This window comes from Glycine soja, chromosome 20 (assembly GCF_004193775.1).
Source record: "Glycine soja cultivar W05 chromosome 20, ASM419377v2, whole genome shotgun sequence".
In the NCBI taxonomy this organism is placed as follows: Eukaryota; Viridiplantae; Streptophyta; class Magnoliopsida; order Fabales; family Fabaceae; genus Glycine; species Glycine soja.
The window spans coordinates 9,983,007-10,002,887 of record NC_041021.1 but is presented as its reverse complement, the minus strand read 5'-3'; the positions used below and the strand labels follow the sequence as shown (position 1 = coordinate 10,002,887).

The following is a 19,881-nucleotide window of genomic DNA, read 5'->3' as shown; positions in this document are numbered from 1 at the left end:
AAACAATAGACAATTGAATCCGGGTGTCAATGTAATCAATTGAGAGTGTTATTGTAAAATATGGGTAATAAATGAGAGATTAGTTATCGATATCCTAATTTTCTAATTACCATAATTATGTAGATCCTAAAATATGCCCATTGCGAAAAGCCATAAATACAATATCTGATACAACCATTGGTGAAGAATTATGTGAGCCTTTAGTACACAAAGGCAACCAAGGAAGGTGGGGGCGTGTTTACGTGAGGAAAGGGCAGGAAGAAAGGGCATTAGAAGGATGATTTGGTCATAATTGTTAGTTAAGGGGTATTTTGGGGTGTGGAGTTAGATATTTTGCCTTTTGTTATCTTTACGGTTATTAGTAACAGATTTGGAGAGAGAAGGGGGATTCATTCTGTTTTTGGATTATTATCATTTTGGATAGAGGAGCTTGGCTCTGGGATAGACAGGGTACCCATTCCTGTCTGTTTTTCTTTGTTCTTGTTATCTTTTCTATTCAATCAAGGTCTCCCTGTTTCATTCACAATATCTACTATATTTGGTTTTCTAGTTCTGCATCAATTTGGTCCGACCTGCCGGATATTCTCATCTGTGGATGCCCACAACTAGGAATCAGAAAAAGAATCAACGACAGGAATCACCGAAAATGGAGGCACGCATGATTCAAGTAGAAGGAGAGCTGGATTGGGTTCGATCATCAATCGAGGAATTGCGTCTTAAGGCTGCAGAAAGCAAATCGATTATGGACCAGCTGCAGAAAAAATCAGAGCAACAGACCAAACTGATGGAAGCCATATCTCGAGGTTTTAGGAGGAATGGAGACGAAGATGGAGGTGAGAACTCGGTGGGACAGAAGGAGAGTGAGAAACCGAAGGCAAGTGTGAGCTTGAAGCCATTGGAGGGAATTGCCTTGGAGGAATTTCGTCAATCCCTCAAAAAGGTGGAGTTACCCATGTTTAATGGAGAGGACCCAGCGGGGTGGATTACGAGAGCTGAGATTTATTTTCGTGTTCACGAAACCAGCGAGGAAGTGAAGGTGAACCTCGCTCAGCTCTGTATGGAGAATGAAACCATTTATTTCTTCAACGCCTTACTCAGCGATTACGACGAGTTGACGTGGGACGATCTCAAACACGAACTATTGGAACACTACGGAGGTATCGGGGAAGGAAGCGTGTTTGAGCAGTTGACCTCTTTGCAGCAAACTGGAGGTGTTGAGGAATATATCAAGAAGTTTGAATGTCTAACTTCTCAGATTCCGAGGCTCCATGACGAACAGTATTTTGCTTATTTCATCCATGGGCTACGTGAAGAAATTCGTTCGAGGATGAGGAGTTTAAATGTGGTAAGCCCAATGTCACATGGAAGGATGATGAATGCCGCAAAAGCTATCAAGCTGGAGCTGTCTAGCCATGGCAGAAACTGGAGTGAGAAAAAGGAGACACGTGGGAGTGGCGGATCTTATTTGGGTTTTCGGATCAGCTCCAACGTATTGGCTAGAAATAACCCGAGGAGTTTTGGAGGACAAGGAGTGGTAATGGGCCTGGCCCAAATGCACCAGCTGACATTGGAGAAAAAAAATAGAAACTGGCCCAGAGATAGAGGAACTAAGCATTTAGCTTACCAGGACCTTATGGAACGTTGTCGAAAAGGGCTTTGCTTTAAATGTGGAGAGTCGTATGGCGCATTCCACCAATGTCCTATGAAACAATTACGCGTCATATTGGTAGGATACATGCAAGCTGAATTTGATGGGGAATGTAGTGCTATGAGGTTATTAAGCTCTCAGGTGGAACAAATTGGTGATTCACGGACAATGAAGATGCGAGGTAAGGTGTTCGATGTTCCCCTCTTTATACTTGTTCACAGCGGCGCTTCCCATAATTTTATTTCTCGGAAGTTAGTGGAGGCTATGGGATGGAAGTGGGAGGAAACGAGGAGCATGCGAATCTTGTTGGGTGATGGTCACAAAACTCTGACCTGTGGGGTTTGTCACAGATTAACGGTGGAGGTTGATGCATGTCGTTTTGTGGTTGACACCTGTCTTTTTGATCTGGAGGACATCGATTTGATTTTGGGAATGGCATGGCTAAGTTCTTAGGGGAAATGCATGTGGATTGGAGAAGGTAGATTATGAAGATTAATGCTTTCCAGGGAGAGAAAGTTTTGACGGGTCTCCAACCAGGAGAACTCAAATTTATTTCATTGTTTTTTTTTAACGGCCAAAATAATAATATATTAATTAGAAAATAAAAGATACATAGTACCAGAGGTACTACAACAAACCACAGGAGGTAGGGTCTCCTGAGTCATAAAGCAATTAAAAGTATCTAACATCCCAACAAAAACAATACAACCCATCCCAACATGACAAACACTACTTAAAAGCTACAGCCATAGCTGAAGACCATTGGTGAAAAGGAACAGTAAAATCCTTTTCCCACCCCCTCATCCAAGACCAAGAGTGGAAAATTGTATTATCCACCAGCTTGGAGATGACAAAAGGATGATTGTTGAAGATAATGTCGTTTCTGAGCTTCCATATTGATGTTGTAGCTGCTATCCACCAGATTTTCCACCTTCTGTTAGTGTCTTTCAATCCTGACATGGAATAATGCTGGATGAAATTATCCATAGGCCTCCAATGGAGCACTCTAGGTTCCTTTACCCATGAGCTGAATTCCCACCATAGAGGCATAACTTTATGGCACAAGAAGAATAAGTGGGAGGCAGATTCAGCTTTGTTTTGACAAAAGGGGCACAAATCATTTTCAATGGTAACATGCCTCCTAATTAAATTATCCTTAGTGGGCAATCTGTCCCATAGAAGTCTCCAAGCAAAGACTAGGGCTCTAGGAGGGATTTTCATGTTCCATAGGTGATGGAAACCAAGACATTGATCTTCATGAAGATGATCAGCTTTAATATAAAGATAGGCAGAATTAGTAGAGAAAATTCCTTTAGGGTCAGCTCCCCACACCCAAGAGTCTTTCAAAACTGTAGATGGCCTAATTGCAGCAGTTTGATCAATAAACTCTGAGGCTCTTCCCATTTCATTATCAAACAGATTGCGCCTCCAAGAAAAGCTCCATTCCCACCCAGATTCACAAAAGGATCCCATGGTTGTCACTGTCTGAAGTTTCTGAGATGAGAGTTGGTATAATTCCGGGAACCTATCTTTTAGCCTTATCCCTCTTTCCACCCAAGAGTCCTCCCAAAAAAGAATTTGATCACCCCTACCCAGCTTCCAAATGAATTGCCTGGACACATCTGCCATACTGCTGTGATTAATTGTAGACCTCAAATCAGACCACCAGAATGAGAAGTGCTTCCTTGTGGGCCCCTCATCTAAGCCTCTCCATCCCCTGTATTTTGAAATTAAAATTCTATTCCACAATTGGTCTGGATGGTGAAACATCATCCATTTCCATTTGATTAAGAGAGCTTTGTTAAAAGCTGTAATGTCTTTAACTCCCAATCCTCCCCTTTCTCTAACAGCACACACTTGACTCCAAGCCACCCAAGCTATCTTCTTCCCTTCTTGGTTACCACCCCAAAGAAACTTTCTTTGGATGGAAATGAGCTTGTTAATCACGGCTGAAGGAGCCCTGAAAAAAGACATGTAAAACAATGGCAGAGCTGTTAAGACAGCATTAGTTAGGGTGATTCTACCAGCCATGGATATACTTCTCTGCCTCCATTTGTTCAGTTTAGCCTCAAATTTGTTGATAATAGGTTCCCACACCACCTTCCTTCTCGGATTGACACCTATAGGCAGCCCTAGGTAGCAGAAAGGAAGCTGCAGTGGACCACAATTCAAGAGATCAGCAGCACATCTGATCCACTGATCAGATTGACCAATTGCTCCCAGTTGGCTCTTGGCAAAATTGATTCTCAGGCCAGAAGCTATTTCAAAGCTTCTAAGAATAGCCTTGATAACACTAACATTATCCATAGAAGCTTCCCCAAAGAAGATGGTGTCATCCGCAAACTGGAGAATATTCACTGGGACCTTATTCTTCCCTACCAAAAAGCTCTGAAATAAGTTTCTAGACACTGCTTCCCTCATCAAACCTGTTAACCCTTCAGCAACCAAGACAAATAATAAAGGGGCCAAGGGATCCCCTTGTCTCAATCCTCTTTGAGGCTTAAATTCCTCAGTCGGACTTCCATTTACAAGGATGGATATTGAAGCTGATGAAAGGCAGCCTTTAACCCAACCAATCCACCTTTCATGGAACCCCATTCTTCTCATCATATAAAATAGGAATTGCCAGGACACAGAGTCATAAGCTTTTTCGAAGTCCACTTTAAACACCGAGCAAGATTTCTTTTGCCTCCTAGCCTCCTCAACAACCTCACTAGCAATCAAGACTCCATGTAACAGCTGTCTACCCTTAACAAATGCTGACTGTCTTTCATCAACAAGTTGATCCAGAACCTTACTTAGCCTATTAGATAGGATTTTAGCAATAATCTTGTATACACATCCTATGAGGGATATGGGTCTGAAGTGACTAATAATTTGAGGATCCTTGATCTTAGGAATAAGAGCAATGAATGAAGAATTGAGGCCCTTAGGAAAAGCAGCATTCACATGAAATTCTGCTAGAAATCTTAAGAAATCAGGTTTCAGCTCTTTCCAAAAGTGCTTGATAAATCTAAAATTAAGCCCATCAGGCCCTGGGCTTTTGTCATTGCCACATGCCCACACTGTAGAATATATCTCCTCCTCTTTAAATGGCTCCACCATCAAATCCCTCTGAATTGGGTGCAGGACATTAAAAGCAACTCCATCTAAGTTGGGTCTCAGCAGATGAGGCTCAGAAAATCTGCTCTGAAATTGATGCATTACTTCAGCCTTAATCCTGTTAGGGTTTTCTACCCAAGAACCATCAATCAGCAGACCCCTCATAGCATTTTTCCTTCTGCTGTAATTAATGATTCTGTGAAAATATGCTGTATTGCTGTCTCCCTCTTTAATCCACTTGCTTCTAGATTTCTGTCTTACAAAGGACTCATGGATAGTTGCCTTCTCCCAAAGCTCAGCTTGAGTCTTCTTGAGCTCCTGGATTTGCTGATCAGAAGGTTGTGCTGATAGTGAATTTTCCAGATCATTTAGCTTTTGCTGAATCTGCTTAACTTTATTACCCATGTCTCCAAAGTTATCTTTGTGCCATTCATTGTGCCATTTAATGGAAGGGACAGAAGAGGTTCAGGAGAATAGAGTGAAGGGAGAACCGCAGGAAGTTTTGGAGAGTATTCTGGAGAAATTTGCTGATGTTTTCAAGGAACCCACTGGTTTGCCTCCCCCACGAGCTCGTGAGCACAATATTACTCTCCAACTCTGAGTGGCTCCAATTAATGTAAGACCCTATCGGTATCCACACCTCCACAAGAATGAAATAGAGAGACAGGTGAAAGAGTTGTTGGCGAATGGGCATATCCGATATAGCCAGAGTGCTTATTCTAGTCCAGTCATCTTGGTTAAGAAGAAGAACAATAAGTGGCGTATGTGTGTGGATTTCAGGGCATTGAATAGGGTTACAATACTTGACAAATTCCCAATTCCTGTTATCGAAGAGTTACAGGGAGCTAAGTATTTTTCTAAACTGGATTTGACCTCAAGATATCACCAGGTGCGTATGAGGACTGAAGACATACCTAAAACAACGTTTAGAACCCATGAGGGCCATTACGAGTACCTCGTAATTCCTTTTGGGCTGATGAATGTTCCATCTACCTTCCAAGCTTTGATGAATGATGTCTTCAGAGATTATTTAAGAAAAAGGATGTTGGTTTTTTTTATGACATCCTTGTGTATAGCAAAGGATGGCAAGAGCACTTGCAGCTGCTTCAACAGGTTCTGGAAGTTTTGAGGCACAACAAGCTGTTTGCAAGACGTGAGAAATGCACTTTTGGCCAAGAACAAGTTGAATACTTGGGTCTATCATCTTTGTGCAGGGAGTGGCGGTCGAGCCTGCCAAGGTGAAAAGTGTTCTTGGGTGGCCTAGACCAAAGAATGTGAAGGGGGTCAGAGGCTTCCTAGGCCTCACGAGCTATTATAGGAAGTTTATAAGGGATTATGGTAAGATTGCATGGCCACTGACTGCTCTAACAAAAAAAATGGATTTAAATGGGGTGCTTTGGCTCAACAAGCATTCGATGCTTTGAAGAAGCGTGTGACGGAGGCACCAGTGTTGAGATTGCCAAATTTTGAAGAGCAATTTGAGTTAGAATACGATGCTTCGAGAACAGGAATTGGAGCAATCCTGATGCAAAACTGCCATCCAATTGCATATTTCAGTTAGGCATTGGGTGAGAAGAATCTATCTAAATCTACCTATGAGAAAGAGTTGATGGCAGTCGTCCTTGCTATCCAACATTGGCGGCCATACCTGTTAGGAAGGAAATTTGTTGTGTTTTCAGATCAGAGGAGTTTAAAACAGTTGCTAAGTCAAAGGGTTTTAACAGGTAATCAACAAAATTGGTTGGCCAAGTTGATGGGGTATAATTTTGAGATAATTTATAAGCCTGGGAACGAGAATAAAGGAGCTGATGCCCTGTCAAGGAGTTTGGAGGACGCCGAATTGACTAATATGATCTCTTATCTTGAGTGGTTAGATTGGCAGCAGTTGACTCATGAGGTGCAGCAAGATACCCATTGGAAAAAGGTTATTTGTGATTTGCGACAGGATAAAGAGGCCCATACCGGTTTCTCCTATAATCAGGGAGTGCTGCTTTATAAAGGGAGGTTGGTGGTGCATGAGAAATCTCCTTGGATTCAGAAGTTACTAGAGGAATTTCATTCTACTCCTCAGGCTGGTCATTCGGGTTTTTATAGGACATATCGGAGGTTGACTTCCAATTTATTTTGGAAAGGTATGAAAGAAGATGTCAAACGGTTTGTGCAAGCTTGTGACATTTGTCAGCATCAGAAGTATAGTGCTACCTCACCTGGAGGATTGCTGCAACCTCTTCCTATTCCGGAACAGGTCTGGGAGGATGTATCAGTTGATTTTATCACAGGGTTGCCTTGTTCGAGAGGCTATGAAGCTATTCTGGTTGTTGTGGACAGGCTGACCAAATATAGCCATTTTGTTCCATTGAAACACCCTTATACTGCCAAGGGAATTGTTGAGATTTTCGTAAGGGAAGTAGTGAGGCTACATGGAGTTCCAAAATCTCTCGTGAGTGATAGAGATCCTTTATTTATGAGTTTGTTTTGGAAGGAATTTTTTAAGTTACAGGGGACAATGCTCAAGATGAGTACAACTTACCTTCCGCAAACGGATGGACAGACCAAAGTCACAAATAGGTGTCTTGAAACCTATTTGCGTTGTTTCATTACTGACCAGCCCAAAAATTGGTCCCTTTGGTTGTCCTGGGCAGAATTCTGGATCAATACCATGTACCACGAGTCTATAGGGACTACTCCTTTCGCAGCGGTGTACGGTCGTGAACCTCCCAAGATTATACAGTGCATTCCAGGGGAAGTGAGAGTAGAATCAGCTCAAAGGGAGTTAATTGATCGTGATGAGGCATTGAGACAGTTAAAAACATTTTTACTGAGTGCCCAAGATCGCATGAAAACCCAGGCGGATAAGCACAAAAAGGAAAGGGAGTTTGAAGTAGGAGACATGGTGTTTTTAAAGCTTAAACAACACAGGCATCATTCAGTCATAGCTAGAATTAGTCCTAAACTCAGTGCAAGGTATTATGGGCCATTTAAAATACTAGAAAAGATTGGGAAAGTGGCTTACAAACTGCAACTTCCTCCCACTTCAAGAATTCATCCCGTGTTTCATGTGTCCTTACTCAAGAAAGCAGTGGGGAATTATGAGGCAGAAGCAGACTTACCTACTGGGCTGGATGATGATAGAGCTGACATCATCAAACCTGAAGCTGTTTTAGCTTCTAGGAGAGTGATCAAGCATGGAGAAAGATTGAAACAGTGGTTGATTCAATGGAAAGGGAAGTCAGTGGACGAAGCAACATGGGAGGATGAAATCTCAATCTAGAGCCAATTTCCTACTCTTTGTCTTGAGGACAAGACAATTGCTCAAGGGGGAGGTATTGATACAACCATTGGTGAAGAATTACGTGAGCCTTTAGTACACGAAGACAACCAAGGAAGGTGGGGGCGTGTTTACGGGAGGAAAGGGCATTAGAAGGGTGATTTGGTCATTTTATTAATCTGCAAAAGTATAATAGTATTATATATGTAACAGTACAAGTTGTACTGGATGATTACAGAGAGACCAATTTAGGTAAGACTATGGTGACCTAATACATAGTTTACAACATGAATGAAGAAACCATAGTACCAGCCTTCTGCTAGTGTCACCATTACCCCCACTATAATTATTACCCCCCTCCCCCCCCCCCCCACCATCCCATAAAAGTCTCCTTCATATTGCTAGACCAGTGATTAAAAGGCATGTCAAAACCTTTAACCAGATTTTTAAACCAGGTCCAGCAGAGGAATATGGCATCCTCCAAGATCTTACTAGCATTAAGCCTTTCTTCCTCAAAAGCAATCTTATTCCTATGCTGCCAGATACTCCATGTCAAGGAAGTCCACCAGCATTGCCATTTTTGATAGCTAGTGTCTTTTCCATTTCGAAGCACTTGCTGGAGGAAGTGCATACGGGGGTTCTCTGGAAATGGGGCTGAGGTATTTGTCCACGATAATGATTCCCACCAAAGTGGCATGATCTTGCTGCAACTAAAAAAGAGGTGTGCTGCATCCTCTTCCTTATTTTTGCAAAATGGGCATGTAAGATCATGAATTTCCACATGCCTCCTGCACAAATTGGTTTTAGTGGGTAATCTGTCCCTGATAAGTCTCCACACAAAGAAGGCAGCTTTACTAGGGACCTTGACCTTCCACAACTCCGTGAAAAGCCATCCTGATTTTCATTAATTTGATCTGCCATGAGCAAGCTGTACCCGTTCCTAGCTGTGTACATGCCTGAGACGTCCTCTTTCCAAATCCACTTATCTTGTCTTTTCGGATGAATGTTGGTGCCTTGTAAATCTTCTAGAAACCTCACCGCCATATCCAGCTCACTGTCAAAAAGTTCGCGTCTCCATTTGAGATCCCACTCCCAACCTACATCTGATAAAGTACCCATACACTGAATAGATTGATTTTGCTGCTTCGAAATAGTGAAAAGTGTAGGGTATTTCTGCTTAAGTGGTACTCCATCCACCCTCCAACCATCCTCCCAGAACCTAACCTTTGCTCCACACCCCATTTTCCATTGTATGCCTTTAGCTAGACATCTTCCATCCTCACCAGCCAAAAATATTTTGTTTATATCCTTCCACTAAGCTGATACTCTACTGCCTCTGCATACCCCCTCCAAATTACCCCAATCTCCATATTTTGAGGTTAGTTTTCTAGCCAACAGTTGTCTTTGATTATGGAAAAGGTTCCATTTCCACTTACCAAGAAGAGCATAGTTGAACTTCCTAAGATCCTTAATTCCCATTCCTCCTTTCTCCTTTGGTAGACATACTGACTCCCATTTCACCCACGCTATCTTCTTTTGCTCGGCCCCTCCACCCCACAAAAACCGCCGCTGCAACCACACCAATTTGTCCAGAACGCTTTTTGGAACCCTGAAAAAGGAAAAGAAATATATAGAAATAGAATTTAGGACAACCTTTATGAGTGTTACCCTTCCCCTAAAAGATAGGAATTTTTGTTTCCATTTGGCCAATTTCCTCTCACATTTCTTGACAATAGGATCCCACAGCTCAGAACCCCTAGGGTTGGCCCCTATCAGAATACCCAGGTATAAAAAAGGTATGGTCAGTAGCTCGCAATTTAGATAGCTAGCAGCAGACACCTTCCAACTCTCCGACATCCCAATTACCCCAAATTTGCTCTTTGAGAAGTTAATCTTAAGATCTGAGACTTCAAAACTTCTTAAAATCACCTTGATGGCTCTCACATTTTCCATGGATGCTTTCCCAAGGAAAAGTGTGTCATCTGCATACTGCAGTATGCTGATATTGACTTCATTTCTGCCCACTTTGAAACCTTGATACAGGTTTTTATCCATTGCTTCTTTCACTAGTCCATTTAATCCTTCCACAACAATGTTAAACAGAAATGGAGCTAAAGGATCACCTTGTCCTAGGCCTCTTTGGGGGATGAACTCAGATGTAGGGCTACCATTAACCAATATGGAAATAGAAGTAGGCTTTAGGCAGCCTTCAATCCAGGATATCCATTTCCCACAAAAACCCAACCTCTTCAACATATACAATACAAACTCCCAAGATACTGAGTCGTAGGCCTTTTCATAATCTACTTTGAAAACCAAGCATGGCTTATTCCTTGTCTTTGCTTCATGGATCACTTCATTTGCAATGATAGTACTTTGCAGCAAATGTCTACCCTCTATAAATGCTGATTGCGTCTCATCAATTAATAGTGGCATCACCCCCTTCAACCTCCTTGCTAAAACCTTGGCCACTATGTTGTATATGCACCCTATGAGAGAGATAGGTCTATAATCATGTAAGTACTGCAGATCCTTGACCTTAGGTACAAGGGTTACGAAGGATGCATTGCATCCGTTCGGGAAAGATCCATGTACATAGAACTCATCCATGAATCGAAGCATATCGGTCTTGATAATTTCCTAGAATTCCTTAATGAATCTGAAGTTTAGACCATTTGGACCAGGAGTCTTATCACTCCTGCACTCCCAAACCGCCTCCTTAACTTCATTTTCACTGAATGGGCCCGACAGTCTGATGTTATGCTGCTGCCCAATTTCTTTGAATCTGACCCCATCTAGTTTGGGTCTCACCCATTCAACCTCTTGAAATCTGTTCTTAAAAAACAGGTACGTTTCCGCCTTCACCCTCCCAGGTTCATCAACCCATACATCATTTACAAACACTCTTCTCAAGGTGCTGGATCTGCATTTTGGGTTTGCAAATCTATGAAAGAACCTTGAGTTAATGTCCCCCTCTTTGATCCATCGTGATCGTGCCTTCTGCCTTAACAAGGACTCGAAAGATTGAGCTGCTGACCATAACTCCTCCTGAAGATTTTTCCTGCACATAAGTACTTGAGCAGATAGCTGTCTCACATCTCCTTCAGCTTCTATTTTGTTTAACTCCTTCTCAATATTTACTAATTTCTGCCTGGTGTCTCCGTAATGATCCTTATTCCATGCTCTCAAGGTAGCTTTAATTCCTTTTATTTTTTCTTTGAGCATAAAACCCCCCCAACCCCTTACCTGATTATTCGACCAAGATTCTTGAACCACCCTTCGAAAGGATTTATCATGGAAACAGCAGTTTAAAATCCGGAAAGGGCGAGGTCCCCAATCAACAGTTTCTGATTTTAGCAAGACCGGACAATGATCCAAGAAATTTCTTTCCAGAATAAACTGTGTGGAACCTTGCCATTTTGCTCAACCAATCAGCAGTGACAAGAAATCTATCAAGTCTGCTTTTTGCTGTTCCATTTGGCTTATACCAGGTGAATTTTCTCCCCGCACAAGGCACCTCTTCAACCTGAATGTTCTCTATCCATTCATTGAACTCGTCCATAGTGGCATCATTTACCCTACGTTGGCTCAACCCTACTCTCTCCTTTGCTGTTTGAATGTTGTTAAAATCTCCAAGTATACACCACAACACGTCTGGGTTTAGAGCTTTCAATTGAGTGATTTGACCCCACAAATTCCTCTTCTGGATCATATCACATGGTGCATATATGTTAACTATAGCCATTCTATGAGCATTTGGGACCCATATGCCCTCTAGATAGATGAATCCTTGCCCACACACCTTCCTATCCAATCTGAAAGAGCTTTCATTCCATAGGCATATCAGTCCTCCTGCTCTACTGACGGCAGGTTGCATTTCCCACTTAACATCTGTATTACCCCATAAAGCTTGACAAATATAATTATCTACTTGTTCCTTCTTAGTTTCTTGTATACACAGCATGTCTGCTCTTTCCTTTCTAACCATTCTTCTAACCGCCGCCCATTTCACTCCCCTCCCTAACCCCCTTATGTTGTATGTGATAATCTTTATTATTCAGGCTTCCTGTTACCCAACTTATTGGCATCCTCCTTGTCCCTCAGCTCCATCTTCGTAAATTGTGACCACCATTGCATCTCCTCCCTCACATGTAACTCCCAAATTCTGCGCCATCTCCCATTGTGCTGAGGCTTCCTTTGTATTCTCACTTGTGTGGTGGCTATCTTTTTGCAAATGGGGCTGAGTTATAATCTGCACTTCATCTGGTGTTATTATTCATTCCTGTTCTTCTAACCCACTACCACTGGTTGCTGGTGAAAATTCCTCTTGGTTCTCAGTTAGATAATGACTTCCTGCTGGGCGTAGCTATCTGTATTTCTTACCAATCCAGCAGTGGAAACTTGGTCCAATTTCTTTCTGCACCCTCTACTTCTTGAATACACCTTTCCCAAATGTCTTGGGCCTGTTTGTTCACACTGGTTATTCCTTTCTGGAGCCCTTATCTTATCACATAGGTAGTCTTTTGAGAAGCCCATTAAGGGCCCACCATCCTCCACATTTTGTAAGACAACATGTGGATTTGTGGCCTTAAATTCAAAATTTGCTACCGTCAATGGGTCCACCTTTTTCCCACTCTCCCCGATGCTGTTTTCTAAATCCCTTGAAATTTCTCTTTCCAGGATTACAGCTGCTACCTCTGCTGCCTCGTTAAGCACCTCCTTATGCATCTTGTATCTAGTTGTTTTGTCCTCTTTCCATAGCTTGTTGTTAGGTGTATGATTTGACCCATCAACAGTCCTTGTGCCTGTAGTATTTTATTTTTGTCAGGCCTGATGTTGCTTCGTTCAGTGTCTTTTTGGACCTTGCAGGTTGCTGGTATGGCCCACTGATGTGTTGGCGGCAAAGACCTCTGGTTATTGACCTGAGGTTTGACGGGCTGGTATTGACCTTCGGTCCCTAGTGACGCTATGATTCCTTGCTGCTTCTCGCTCCCTGTTACAGTCAGCCAGGCCTCCTCCGGTGCCGGTTCCTTGTCCGACATGGCATCTCCGCTCATCATCTCTGTACCTGCTTCGCTGTCACTGTCGACAGAGGTTATATCCTTTGATGACCCTATGAATCCTTTCCCCCTGCACTTACATCTATCCCAGTTACCACAAAATTCCTCAGTCATATGGACAGTATACTCTATTCCATTAATCCAAAGTGAGACCTTATGTTGGATTAGTGGTGGACGTGATGTCTTAACCAGGATCCGCCCCCTATCCAACCTGTGTAATTCATCCATATCGTCATCCACCTCCACCACTTTTCCGACGTTGCGATCTGTTAAAGGTGCTTGACGTCCCAGGCATGCAATGGTATGCCCCAACATAAAAGCCATACCAAGCAGTGTCCAGTCCTCAATTGAGGGGTCCACTTTTCCAACAAGTAAAATATCGCCGATCGTTGGCCATTTACTTCCTCCGCCATTTGTGCAGCCCTGTTCTTTGTGAGTCCCATTAATAATACCATATCATCTCTGATATACTTCGGTATGATGCCATTGTACCCAGTCCACATAAGGTTATCTCCTATCCTGTCAAACATTGGTAGGTCCCTCAGTCTTCCCACCCATGTCCTGTTTAGCCATATATTTTCATCCACAGGTATGTTCATCTGCACCGATGAATGAGATGCAGGTCCAGCGGAGCTCAAAACTGGTTGGCACCTCCCTGTGGGAAATTTCTTGCTTTCTGCCATGAGGACCTGCACATACGAGGCTGCCTTTCTTTTTGTGAAAGGTGGAGAAAGTGGATCCATGGTTGCCTTGCTACCGCATCAGTGTCTATTTTAATTAATGGAAGTCCTACTTCGGAGTTTGCACCCAAGAGAGGTTTAAGGCAGGGTGACCCCCTTGCTCCCCTCCTTTTTAATTTGGTGGCAGAAGGGCTTACAGGATTAATGAGGTCAGCCATATCCAAAAATCTGTACAGCAATTATCAAGTTGGAAGTTTGAAGGAAGATATAAATATTCTGCAATATGCAGATGACACTCTATTCTTTGGAAAGGCTATGTCAGTCAATGTCAGAGTTTTAAAGTCTATCTTATCATGTTTTGAGATGGCTTCTGGACTCAGGATCAATTATTCAAAAAGTCAGTTTGGATGCATTGGAAAATCTGAGGAATGGTGTAGAGATGCGGCCCTTTTTCTCAACTGCAGCCAGATGAATATTCCTTTCTTGTACCTAGGAATTCCAGTGGGGTCTAGTCCTAAAAGTGGGAGTGTTTGGCAGCCTATCATTAACAAATTTCAGACCAAGCTGGCAGCTTGGAAGCATAGATGTCTCTCTATGGGGGGCAGAATTACCATTATCAATTCTGTTCTGACAGCAATGCCTATTTACTTGTTGTCCTTCTACAGAATTCCCAAAAAAGTTGCTCAGAAAATAGTAGCTATTCAAAGAAATTTCCTTTGGGGTGGTGGCAATGACACATATAAGATCCCTTGGGTTAAATGGGATACAGTCTGTTTACCTAAAGTTAGAGGTGGATTGGGTATTAAAGATTTGAACAAGTTCAATGAAGCCTTGTTAGGCAAATGGGGGTGGCAGTTGGCAAACAATCCTCAGCAGCTGTGGGCTAGAATTTTAGTGTCTTTATATGGGGGATGGCATGCCTTATTACATGGTAGAGGTAGTGGTGACAGTTCTCCTTGGTGGAAGGATTTAAAACTTATCTTCCAGCAGCAACACCAGTGTAGTTTGACCACTCACTTGAGGTGGAAGGTGGGTAATGGGGCTAGAATCCAGTTCTGGAAAGACAAATGGAGGGAAGAGGATATAACCCTTAAAGACAAATACCCTGCTTTATATCAGGTGAGTCAGCAACAGGACCTGACTATTAATTTGATGGGTCAGAATGTTGAAAATGGGTGGGATTGGAAGTTCCAATGGAGGAGAAACTTTTTCGATCATGAAATTGATATGGTGGCAGCTTTCATGGATGAGATTGACGGAGTTCAGATTCACTCCTCTAGAATGGATCACCTCATTTGGAGGGCTGACCCTAGTGGATCCTATTCCACAAAATCAGCATACAGTTTTCTCATGGAAGATGGCAGTTCAGAATATGAAGATAATGCTTCCTGGTTTATGTGGAATCTGAAAATTCCTCCAAGAGCAGCTGCATTCTCTTGGAGAATTTTTAAAGATAGGTTGCCTACTAAGGCTAATTTAAGAAGGAGGCAGGTGTGCCTTTCATCGTATTCATGTCCTCTATGTGCAGGAGAGGAGGAAACTATTGGTCATGTCATGTTCGATTGCACTAGAACTAGATGCCTTTGGTGGGAGGCTTTGAGATGGGCTGACAGAGTGGGTCCTTTCAACATTGATCCAAAAAATCACTTTATCCAATTCTCAAACTGGAGTAGCAAAAGATGTATAGACAATAGATGGGCAGTGCTTTGGATAGCTTTATCTATGACTATTTGGAAGCATAGAAATTCAATGGTTTTTAATAACCAGAATTTCAACTCCGAAAAAGTCATGGATGAAGCTTTATTTCATTCCTGGGCCTGGTTAAAATGTATGGACAAAGATTTCCATATTCATTTTAACCAATGGTCCACTAGTTTGAGGGAGGAGTTGTCTTAGGGGTGGTTTCTTTTTGGATCCAGCTATTGTTATTTTGTAATTTTCAGATGGGTTAGGCATATGTGCCTTGTACTATCTATTCTGTATGCAGCACACCTAGTACTGCATTATATATAAAATTATATATCGATTTTTGCTGTGCGAAAAAAAAAAAAACGAGGCTGCCTTTTTCACATGTTGTGGTGGTTTTTCCTTTCCCTGATTTCGTCCACTGCTACCTTCTCCACGTACCATCCTCTCTCTGCCATGCTTTGGTACATTACATGCATCTTTAGTCCTCCTACTACCAGGCTGTCCAGCTTTCTCTCCAACGTCGTGACATCCTTGACCCCCTTAAATCTAACAAAGCCATATCTCTTCCCCCACTTATTCCTATTTCTTGCAATGAAAACTTCTTGAACATCCCCCCATTTTTTGAACACATACCATAGCTCGGTTTCATTTGTATGTTCAGGAAATCTTGTGAAATAGAACGAGATTACGTCCAATGCATCCCTCAAGTTTCTCCTAATTTCGCTTTGCTGACCGTACTCATCTCTGTTGGGATTCCGTTGGGATCCTACAGTCACCCACTCTCTTTTTCTCTCAACCCCCCCCCCCCCCCCCCTCCTTTCTCTCTCTCTCCCTGTTTCTCTCTCTACCTATCTCAATTGTTAGTTAAGGGGTATTTTGGGGTGTGGAGTTAGATATTTTGCCTTTTGTTATCTTTACGGTTATTAGTAACAGATTTGGAGAGAGAAGGGGGATTCATTCTGTTTTTGGATTATTATCATTTTGGATAGAGGAGCTTAGCTCTGGGACAGGCTGGGTACCCATTCCTGTATGTTTTTCTTTGTTCTTGTTATCTTTTCAATTCAATCAAGGTCTCCCTGTTTCATTCACAATATCTACTATATTTGGTTTTCTGGTTCTGCATCAATATCCAACAAAAAGAATTCCTTAGATGATAGAAAAGAACAGAATAGGAGGATTTGGAATCCCCCTACAGCAACCAAAGAAGAGATAATGAAACATTAATTAGCTTAAAAGAAGCTCTCCCACCCCCTTTGTATGTAGACAAGAGAAATCTCCCCTCTATAAACTTGTGCTGTCAACCAAAAGATCAAACTCTGCCACGAAATGGTAGTGAAGGAGAATTCTGATTAATAACTATGGCTAGTACACTCATCAACATTGCAACCATGCAACTATAGCACACTTCCAATGCAGTTTACTATCATTATTTTCCTCTCAATTGTTTTATGTTGAGTGTTAATGTCAATACGTTGATTTCAGACCTGAATTCTTGGATTGCACTGCAAAAACTGGTCTAGATATGCTTTCAAAGCATTACTACCAAGCAGTTGGTGTTTCGGTTGTTTTCTTTGTGCCTGGAAGTGATGCTGACATGCAATGCTACAACGAATTTATGCATTATCTGGAGGAAAAGAAGCGTGCCGCAGTTTCCAAGTTGGATGACAAGACCACTTTATTTCTTGTTCCTCCATCAGAGTTCTCAGAGAAAATACTGAAGGTACCTGGTAGGTTGAGCATATCTGGTGTTATTCTGAGGTTGGAGAACCCTGGTTTAAATCATGGTCCTGAACACATTCAAAGAGAAATGACAAACGAAAACCTGCTGTCCTATAATGAGAATATACTGCATCCAAAGTCATCATTTCCTTCAGTACGTGTACCTACATCCCCATCTATTTCAGAAATGAGTAATTCTGGAATCAGCAATCTTTCATTTCTGGGAAATAAATTTACAGCAGCTCCATCAGTTTCTGATTCAGCTCGTGCTGTAGCTGAGTCTCACGATGACAGAAGTCGCAACTATCCTGTCCAGCAGCGAACTTCTGGACCAAACTGGTCTTCTCAAAATCTGCAGAACTTCTCTAATAGAGCTCCACCATTGCAACCATCAGGTGGTCCTGTAGAATATATTGCCGAAGAACGCCAACCCATCATTCCAAGAACAGCGCCGGATGTAAATGCAATTCAATATTCCAGTGGAATTTCTGGTATTCCATTTTATGGTGATAGCAAGTTGTCTTACGCAGATATAAGGCATTTAGATCCTTTATCAGTGCCTGTGGGAGCTCTTGCCCCAGAACAGCTTGCACAACTAGCAGCGTCGCTTCTTGAGCAGAAGAGGCAATCAGGAAGCTCTTCTAGCACATCAGTGTTGGCTGATCCCCGACAGATTAACAGATTTAGCTCGTCCGACAACTCATCCAGATTTAGCTCGTCCGACAACTCATCCAGACCACCCCAGATATATGCTACAGAAAACAACAATCTGGTGAATTCTGATCTTTCAACATCTCAGATGGGTCAAATGCTACAGATGCAAAAGCAACAACAGATCTCAAATGTGCCTCAGTTATCACAGATGGTTCAAAGGGAACAACAACAAAGAGAGGCCAATGGAAATCAGCTGGATAGTAGCTTGCAGGAAGATGATGCTGATATAGATCCACAGAGACGTCTACAGGCAACACTGCAGCTGGCGGCGGTTCTTCTTCACCAAATCCAGCATGGAAAAGGAAGTTGAGCAGTGTCAGGATATATGCTGTTGCTTTCTTGGTTTAATTTCTTTATCATAACATGTTAAAACAAGGATTAATAAATGGTTGTAAGTAGGATGATCAGATTTTCATTTTATGCATTACAGTGGCTTGCAGGCAGTGTGATTTGTAGTAGAAATACTGCAGTTCTTAGGTTTTTTAAAATCAGCTTCCAGCTTTTATTGGTTTTGTCCTTTCTCTTCCATAAAATTATTGTAGGGTTAAATAAGTTTTTAGTTCCTCCTCTTAGGTGGATTTCCAATTTTAGTTTCTCATAAACATTTTGACCGATCCACCCCCACAGACTTTCCGTTCCGTTTTTAGTCAGTCGTTAACTCGAACTGTTTGGTAATGAAGTGGCATCCACGTGGCTTGCCACATGAACTACTAATGTGGTAGTCATTGCAAAATATTTCTTTTTAAAATTTTCTGGCGATTTCTAAATTGCCAAAAAAGGTAAATTATGGAAATGGTCTTTCATTTTATCTTGTTTTTCACTTTTAGTTCCTTGAAAAAGTTTGCCCAATTTTAGTCCCATAATTTTTTTTCATTTGTATTTTTAGTTTTCCCATTAACTTAGACTGTTGAACCTAATAATTAATAATTATTATTTGGTTTAAATGAGTTTCATATCTGCAATATACTTTTTTTTTCAATTTATTATCTAAAAAATATTTTTTTAGTTTACTACTTGATATTTTTAAATTTACTTTTAGTATCGGTCGTTCGTTTTTTAAACTTACTTATTTTTAAACTACTTGATATTTTTAAAATTATTATTTAGTCTGTCATATCATCACTTAAATCATCACTTAAATGATGATATGTTAGTTTTTTAACTAGTTACTTTATCATTTAACAGATTGAAACTATTAAAAACAAAAGTTTAAAAATGTTAGTAAAATAAAAAAAAATTAGGTAGTAAATAAAAAAAGAAATATATTACTGAAATAGAAAATAATTTAAGTCTTATTATTTTTACATAAATAATATGTAAGGCTGACTTTTTATTAACATTGTGCTACATTTCAAATTTAAACGCTACTTTGAAGTTACAATAATGTATTATATTGTGTTGATGATGTATGCTTTTAAACAGTGGCTTGTTAAAAATGACTTACCTTGGTTGCCGGTGAGAAGTAGTATTATTGAATAATCATACTTGAAATGTCATTACCATACTACATTAATATCTCCTTATACTACCCCATATGTGATACATTAAAAACATTGCATCATGTTACATACTATTTTGGCAAAGCTGGATAGGGCCAATATGCAAATACCCATCATCTCATGCGAAACTTTGAGTGTACGGTGCTAACTCATGCTTACAATAATAATGTGCAAGTTAATATCCAAATCTAGGATCATGTATTGCATGATAGTGCCGTGGATGTTACGGGTGAAATAACCAATTTTTTTTTTTTTTTTTTGAGCCTGGTGGTGGAACCTGACTCAAAAACTCAGGGAGCCAAGATAATATTTAATGTATAAATTAAATATAATATCATATCATTATAAAATAATTCACAATTAAAATAGTCCTTTTTTTTACAAAATAATTGAAATAGTCCTAGAAATACTATTTTATAGTAATTTATTATTGAAGTAGCATTCAATATACTAAAACGTAGTTATGACTTGCAAGACGTGTATTTGTATTCTTGAAGTAATT

The 19,881-nt window shown here is 41.1% G+C and overlaps 1 protein-coding gene across 2 annotated transcripts in view; it reads left to right on the top strand.

The window, feature by feature from the left end:
* Positions 1–18,408, top strand: part of LOC114403138 (flowering time control protein FPA-like) — a 30,690-nt gene extending 12,282 nt beyond the window's left edge. For both annotated transcript variants that reach the window (XM_028365914.1, XM_028365913.1), the window contains one exon: positions 16,930–18,408. In XM_028365914.1, coding sequence (XP_028221715.1) covers positions 16,930–18,190 — 1,261 coding nt within the window. In that variant the 3' untranslated portion in view covers positions 18,191–18,408. The remainder of the gene's footprint in view (positions 1–16,929) is intronic.
* Positions 18,409–19,881: the final 1,473 nt, after the last annotated feature.